Source organism: Ovis canadensis, chromosome 1 (genome assembly GCF_042477335.2).
Source record: "Ovis canadensis isolate MfBH-ARS-UI-01 breed Bighorn chromosome 1, ARS-UI_OviCan_v2, whole genome shotgun sequence".
NCBI lineage: Eukaryota > Metazoa > Chordata > Mammalia > Artiodactyla > Bovidae > Ovis > Ovis canadensis.
In genome coordinates, this window is record NC_091245.1 from 78,156,478 (window position 1) to 78,164,975 (window position 8,498).

Sequence of the window (8,498 nt, forward strand, 5' to 3'; positions counted from 1 at the left end):
AGACCCTGATGCTGGGAAGGTTTGAAGGCGGAGGAGGGGACGACAGAGGATGAGATGGTTGGATGGCATCCCCAACTGAATGGACATGACTTTGGGTAAACTCCAGGAGCTGGTGATGGATAGGGAGGCCTGGCGTGCTGCAGTCCATGAGGTCGCAAAAGTCGGACACAACTGAGCGACTGAACTAAACTGAACTGAAGATATGAAGGCAACCCAAGTGTCCATCAACAGATGAATGAATCAAGAAGATGTGGTATACACATATTCCCGATGTGTGTGTGTGTGTGTGTGTGTGTGTGTGTGTATACACACAGCAGAATACTACTCAGCTATTGAAAAAGAATGAAATTTTGCCATTTACAACATGAACAGACCTAGAGGGTATTATGCTACAGTGAAATAAGTCAGGAAAGACAAATACTACATATCGCTTATATGAGAAACCTAAAAAATACAACAAACTAGTAAATGTAACAAAAAGAAACAGAGATAGAGAACTAATGGTTACCAGCAGGCAGAGGGAACGCGGAGGCAATTCAGGGATTGGGAATTAAGAGGTACAAACTGCTATGTATAAAATAAATAAGCTACTAGGATATATTGTAAAACAAAGGGAATATGGCAACATTTTATAATAACTATAAATAGAATATAACCTTGGGAAAAAATATATACTTGATGCTATTAAATACTTCAGGTAACTTTAATGGCTTTGTCAAGATATGAAAATTAGGAGGTAAATATTTCTGGTTTTATAAATTTGAGATTTATGAAGCTCTTAGCACAGCTTTGAAGAGAGACACAGATACTCAAAATACATAGAATATTTTGCTATCAACTTGTCTTACAAAGAAGAGTATGTCTCGAGACAAGTTTAATGATAATAATGCTCTCCTGGAATTATTACCTTGGAGACTTACCTTGGAATTTCTTTCGCATATTCTTGAGTACACTGCTGAAGGAGATCTATGAATTTTTGTGGGAAAGCTAAGAAGTCTACCAGAAGACCTTGCTGGAATTTTAAACTATACAGAAGACAGGAAAAGAAAATTTTTTTTTTAGAATTTTAATTACTGCATGCAGTTAATTATAAATAACATCCTGAAAAGTTATTTTTTTATTTACTGAACACCCATCATAGTCAAGAACTAAACTAGAAAACTTTGATTTTTATAGAGCTTATTCAATGGGAGGGAAAAGGTCAATAAATCTAGATGAAGCTCCAAATTTCTGAGCTGTTTTAAACAGAATGCTAATAATCTATGAAATATGTATTTTCAAAAACAGCCTGAAAAATTACAGTATAAATAGTCCAGTGATCCCCAAATATTTAATTGTTCCTAATGAGTATGTGTTTCAAAGGAATAGCACTGACACATAAAACTTTAAAACTTACTTATTCTTAGATTATGTGTAGGATCAGAAAAATAAATTTAGTTACCTCTGAAAATCTTCCTCTGAAATAACAAGGTTATACAGAAAAAATGGATCCGCATCATCAGTCAGACGGATAACTAAATCCTAAAAGAAAGATTGTTATTTTTAATGTCTTCAGTAGATCTGGCTTTCAGAGTAATTTCTTCCTCCATGGAAGTGAAATCATAATAGCATCAATGTATCTCTATTATAGCTCAGATGGCTCTGTTCTCTGGTGCTGCTAGGTTTTTAATGTCTTTGGAGATTTTAGCATCTTAAACAGGGATGGATACTCTGCTCATTGAGAGCCACATGGGGTGCAAGGTGAGAAGTGATGGAGTCTGTAATAGTTAATTAAATGCTAGGAGCTGAAAGTTGATGAATATCATTCTATCAGAGGCTTAGGAAAGTTCAGACCTACCTCTTGCTCCACTAATATAACGTGACAGAAATATTCTTTACCACTGATGTCACGTTCAAGTATATTTTCAGTTTTCCTCAAGTTAATTGTCTGGTATTTCCAAAATGGCAAATACATCAGCAGAAATGACAGTTATCTACCCTAGATAGGAAAGGAGCATTTGTTTCTCAGGCAGAGGACAGGGGTATCAGGTGACAGGTTGCCAGGCTTTCTTCCTAAAAGCCTGTTCTCTACCACTCCAGGTGGCCACTGATGTGGAACCCCCATCTGTTTTCAAGTTGAAGTGAATATCTTTCACAAAGACCACTTTTCAGGTATTAAATTTACTGTATGGCAGATCATCACAGCATCTAAAGCCAACAGAAAAGTCCTGTACTTCAGAAAACACTGGCAGAAGGCAAACAGGACTAGCAAGATGTCAGAGCACTAATAAAGCACAAGCATTCAGGTTAAGTTTCTGCCTTGAAATAAAATATACTTGTGGCTACTGAGGAATCGCTAAGGTCCTAGAAAAATCTAAACCACTTATGAATAGAGCTAGAAAATAAAGAGGTACAGCAGGCATAAGGAATAAATATAAGAATATATAATCTCTTGCCCAGAAAATTTGTGGCTCAGCTAGTAAAGAATCCATCTGCAATGCAGGAGACCTGGGTTTAATCCCTGGGTTGGGAAGATCCCCTGGAAAAGGGAAAGGCTACCCACTCCAGTATTCTGGCCTGGAGAATTCCATGGATTGTATAATCCACGGGGTCAGTCCATGGGGTCTCAAAGAGTCGGACATGACTGAGCGACTTTCACTCTCAGTTTTTCACCCTGGAAAATTAGCAATCTAGGTATTTGCTCTGTCTCAGAAGGCCCTGTTTTTAAAGCAGCTTTATTTAAATATTTTTTTAAACCCACCCCAAGATGCTATTAAAAAAAAATCCCCGAAGCTGATACTATTAGATCCTTGAATATGTTAAGGGAAAGCTATAACACAGAGAAAACAGATGTATTTCTTCACCCTCCTTTCTATATCACATCTCTGTTAATGATTCACACTTTTAAATCAGATAAGACTGATGTCTTAACAACTATTGTCAAGAGGCAAAAAGATTCAAGAATATCTCCCTACAGTGCTTCAATTCATTCTATACTCACATTCATATGAAATGCCAGTTCTACAGGATAGCAATATATATTCGAGTAACTTTAAAAAATGCAATGAAGGAATTCCCAAGCAGTTAGGACTCCCAACTTCCATGGAAGGGACATGGGTTTGATCCCTGAACTGGGAACTAAGATCTCTCAAGCTATGTGATGCAGCCAAAAATATGAAATGGGGAAAACCTAAGGAGACTGTGGTCCCAATCACCAACTCTTGCATGCTTTAGAAATACATGGTACAATATCTCTTGGTTGTTGTCTTAGATTTCACCATCCCAGATCTGCAAGTTATTAAATGGCCCAAAATTAAAAAGCAAGATGATATTAACAAAAGATATCACATTCTTAAAGAATGAAAACTATAATGTACAAAATTGCCATATTTCAGAAAAATATTTATTTAAAAATATGTAATACCAACCTTTCTGTGAACAGGGTTAGAAACTGATTGTAGTTCAATGCTCAGTCTAATACTCACTCTCCTGTATGAAAAGATATGCCCAACTATCAGAAACATTCACATGCAGTAAATTATCACTACCATTTGCATAGCTAACATTTTCCATTTTAAGCCACAAGATCCTCCATAGGTTGTCCCTAACTTATGAATACATGTTTGGAAAACACGATGGATTTGAAATTTAACTTCCTGTTTTTCCACAAGTAATCAGGCTTTTAACCTGATGCTAAATTTTTTCTCCTGTAAAAAGAGGCTGTTGTGAGGATTAAATGAAATAAATGATATGGAATGCCTATTATTAGCTTGGTATACAACCTCACTGGACTGATTTTCAAATAGCATCTACTGAAAAGCAAACCATCAGGTTTACAACGATTTTTTACATAAAAATATGAACTGAAAATAAATAAAAAATAAAAAATGAAATCACCAAATTAATTTGAGATATCATTTGAAAATTAGAATACTCTCGAATGTCTACAAACAAGGAAATAAGATAACATATTCACTTTCCTTATTATACACACACACACAAATTTTTCAGATCCACAAACTACACTGCTCAATGGACTCTCCATATGATATAAGTACTATCAACAAGTTAATTATCTATCTAATCCTAGAGTAACTCTAAACCCTAAAAGAAAAAAAACAAAAAACACAGCTTTTTGCACATTCTATATCTCGTCTTAGAAAATTCAGTATCAAACAGAGGCATATAAATAAAGCTGTTCAAACTGAGCAAAAATGTTAAAAAAATAAAAACTCAGGAAATAAAGGGGTAATGGTGAAAAAACATCTCTGCACACGTGGTTCTCAAACTATTCTGCTAGAATTAAATAATAATGGTCTTTTCTTGATGTGCAGGGAAAATAAACCGAATTTGTTCGATATTATTTTTTTAAAGATGTGTTTTAAACTTTTTCCACATTCTACCACAGAAGTACAGCCATAACAACTGAGTGTTGATAGAAAAACCTGGTAATAGTTGACTCAGGCCAGATTCAATAGTTTAGTCTTTTATGCTGACTTGCAGTTTACATTGATTCAATGTATGTCATTTTAGTTAAATTTTTTATTGAACATATGATTAGATGTTAAATTTTAGTTCACATGATGAGATTACCATAATTTGCATATTAATACCTAAAAAAGAACAGTACCTGTAAATAGCACAAAGATAGGAAGAATTATCTTTAAATAAGAGAATATTTCATTTCTATTTTTCTAGTACCTAAAGCAATATATGTGAAAATATTAAATTCCTACTCCAATTCCATTTACGTATTCTTAGGCAGTGGTGGGCGGGAGAGGAACACGACGACTTTCAATTTCCTAACTTATAAGAAAAGTGAACTGAGTCAGGTTTGTGAGGGCCATTCAGCTCTACAATGTCATTATGTTTGGTTTTCACCTTCTGAAGCTTTTCCTAGTACATACTGCCATAGTGATATGACACTGTGGTTGATAACTTTACACTTTTTAAAATGTGTGGGTTTCTCAGGTAGCTCGGTGGTAAAGAATCCGCCTGCCAATGCACGAGATGCAGGAAGATCCCCTGGAGTAGGAAATGGCAACCCACTTCAGTATTCTTGCCTACAGAATTCCATGGACAGAGGAGCCTGGCAGGCTACAGTCCATGGCGTCACAAAAAGTAGGACATGACTGAGCGAGCAACACACACATTTCAAAAGCCTATATGCATTAGATGATGGGAGGAAAAAGAGGAGAACCCCCAAAATTAAAACTATTCCCCACATTCAGTTCAAAAACCTCCAGAGCAATAACTTGTAGGAAAATGTGAGCTTTCGGAGGATCTGAAATCAGAAATCTTTTCTCCACTGTAATGGTGAACATCATGGGAACAGTATAAAACAAGTTTAAAAAACAATTTTAAAAATGCTGTTTCTCAAAATAAATGTCATAAATCTGTATAACATCCTTCCTGTCAGTTAGATTTGGCATTAGCAGAACTGGATTCTAGCCACCTCTGCCACCTAATAGTTCTGACCTTAAACTCTCAATTCAAACAAAAGCTGCTCTACGCCAGGTACTATGCTGGGTGCCAGGGATACAAACAGAAATAAACACAGTTCATGACCTCATATTGAGATGATATTAAATGACTTTATCCTAGATTTGCTTCTGATGGTATTCTACGGCTTTAATACATACACTAACTATTAAGTGTCTGCCAGGCACCCTGCTTATATCAACTTATTTAACAACAATCTTGTTAAGTAAATATTATCTCCGTCATTCAAAGAAAGAACCTGAAATGCATAGAGTTGCAAATTTGGGTAAGATCACACTACAGAGCCCAAATCTGAACTCAAATCTTTCACTTATACCATGCTATCTAACAAACAAATAAGGACAATTAATTTCAACTTAGGCAACTTTGAAAACGTCCTTATAAAGAATTAATTTAAGACAGACATAGAAGTCATGGGAAAAAAAGCATCTGAGGTAGAAGGGAGAGCTGGAGTAAAGGTAAAGTATTAAGAGAGCATCAGGTACACTCAGGATATCACATAGCCCTGCATGACTGCTATACCGGGAAGACGAGCTTAGGGGAAAAAAGAAATGGAAAAGCAGGTTGGTGTCAAACCATGGGCTTCGAAATTTTGTACCACTTTTCTCCAGACGGTTCTCTGGGCACTATCACTGTCTTCAACCCAAGTTCCTTTTTCTCGATGACTTTAGTTCCTTTACGTTACTTCATGCATTAATCCCTCTTCAATAATAGCCAGTGGGTAGGCTAGTGAATGCTCTTAAGTTCCAGGCACTGTTCTAACTGCTTTATATGTACTATTTTATGCTTATAATAATCCCACGAAGCAGATACTTTATTTTTATAAATTATAAGGATGAGGCACAGAGAAGAAAAACTGTATAGAATCAAGCAGTAACTGGTAAAGTGGAATCTAAACAGTGCAGCTCCATAGCCTATTTTTTTTAATGTAGAAAACAGAGGGATTATAAGTCCTTTTTTTAAAATTTAAGTACAGTTGATTTACAATGTTGTATTAATTTCTATTATACAGCAAAGTGACTCAGTCATACATACATTTTCTTTTGCACATTTTTGTTCCATTATGGTTTATCACAGGATATTAAATATAGTCCTGGATCTTGTTGTTTATCAGAGCCTAAACTCCTAACCTGTGCTATACTACCTCTAAATGGAAGAACTTTTTGTTTCTGCTATTAAAGTGAGTTCCTTGAGAGCTAGAATGAAAATAGTTTTGTTGCTGTTGCTGTCATTGGAGGAAGGTGATAAGGAGGAGAAGAGCTTTATATTCTCAGCACCTAGGACAGTGCCTGGTACATAGCAGGCTTTCATAAATATTTGTTGAGTTGAACTGGCCTTGACTACTTAAGTCTGGACTATTTTTCCCATAAGAGGTTGGCAAACTGTATCTATAAGGGGTGAGAAAGTAAATATTTTCGGCTTTGCCAGCCATAAGGTCTCTGTCACATTTATTCATTTCTCCTCCTATACCACAAAAGCAGCAACAGACAATTCTTGAACAAATGAGAATGGCTGAATTTAATAAAACTTTGTTTACAAAAAAAGGCAATGGGCTAAGGAGCTTCAATACTGGAATTAGAAAGTATGCCCCCCACCTTTCTTTCTCCTTTCTATAATCATTCTAGAACAGGGCTATCCAATAGAGATACAATGGAGCCACAAATATAAGGCACATATGTAATTTTTAATTTTCTGGAAGTCACATTAAAAAAAAATAAAAGAAACATAAATTTGTTATATATTTAATTAACCCTACATATCAAAACATTGTCATCTTAACACATAATATAAAAATTGAAATGTTTTACATTCCTTTGTTTCTCATAGTAAGTCTTCAGTCTAGTGTGCATTTTACTCTTTTGTACCTTAGTTCACTTTAGATCCATTTCAAATGTCAACTACAGTTGCTCCATATACTGGCTCCCATATTGGGCAGCACCAATTGCTCAGTCGGGTCCAACTCTTAGCAACCTCATGGACTGTAGCCTACCAGGCTCCTCCATCCGTGGGATTTTTCCAGGCAAGAGTACTGGAGAAAGAACCACCAACTAACCTATAAATCTCCACTTAACAGCTGCTGGTCTTGGTACCATCTCCTTGCCTGGCCTGCCAGTTGATTTTGAACCTAATTCTGAACTATACACCCGTTTCACATTATTGGTAGCTCAATATACCAATGTCTTCATTTTTAGCCACATTTCCACACCTGATCCTCCTAACAAACAATCATAGGTAGGCATGTTATATCAGTTTTACAAATGAGAAAAATCAGTTTTACAAATGAGACAGCTGCCAATCTGGTGGAATTGAGACAAAAATGAAGTCTCCTGACTTCTCGCCAAGATCGCTCTACTTAAGCCTCAACAGCACTACCTCATTTGTCAAAGTTGTAATTTTGCATTTATCTGTGAAACTATTTCCTACCCCACTAGAATATGAACTCCACGAACGCAAGGACTTTTTCCTGACCACTGCATCCCAGTGCCCAGCAGGTGTTTTGCAAATATGCAATATTTGTTTAATGGATAAATGAATTTACGGTTTTCCCCGTCTTTAGTCTATTAAAAGTAATTTATCTTATTTCTAGTAACTAATGTGAAAAAAAAGCAATATACCATCTAGTTGATTAAATCGAAGCTTAATTTACTTCCAATATAATTCAAAAAAGAGTGGAAAAATGGCTGGGAACCAAGGCCTGAGTTCTAGTGTCCGCCCTGCGTTGAACTCGTAAGCCCTCGAGTAAACTAATTTTCTGAGCAGCAGTTCTTATCTGTCAAAGAGCAAAGGGCTATAATGTCCACGATAACGTTCAGAGATACGTTTTTCTTTAAATTAATGTGATGCAAGTCAGCGTCCTATTCCTCACACACTTCTCTGCTTGGCGACCGAGAACTTGCTTAGAGAGAGCCGGGTCCCAGATAGGTCTCTCTCCGGGGACTCCGGCTGGATACCCTGCCGCAGGCCGCTGCGCACTGGCGGGGGCCGCCATCTTTCCCCTTGGCCCGACCCCAACCGCC

The 8,498-nt window shown here is 36.5% G+C and overlaps 1 protein-coding gene across 2 annotated transcripts in view; it reads right to left on the minus strand.

The window, feature by feature from the left end:
- SASS6 (SAS-6 centriolar assembly protein) overlaps window positions 1-8,498 on the minus strand; it is a 41,647-nt gene that overhangs the window by 32,490 nt on the left and 659 nt on the right. The window contains exons 2-4 of one of the 2 annotated variants that reach the window (XM_069598595.1): window positions 3,408-3,468; window positions 1,442-1,521; window positions 921-1,025 (exon numbers count right to left, since the gene is read on the minus strand). In XM_069598595.1, the coding sequence (XP_069454696.1) occupies window positions 921-1,025; window positions 1,442-1,521; window positions 3,408-3,468 (246 nt within the window). The remainder of the gene's footprint in view (window positions 1-920; window positions 1,026-1,441; window positions 1,522-3,407; window positions 3,469-8,498) is intronic. The other variant, XM_069598615.1, reaches the window with a different exon arrangement.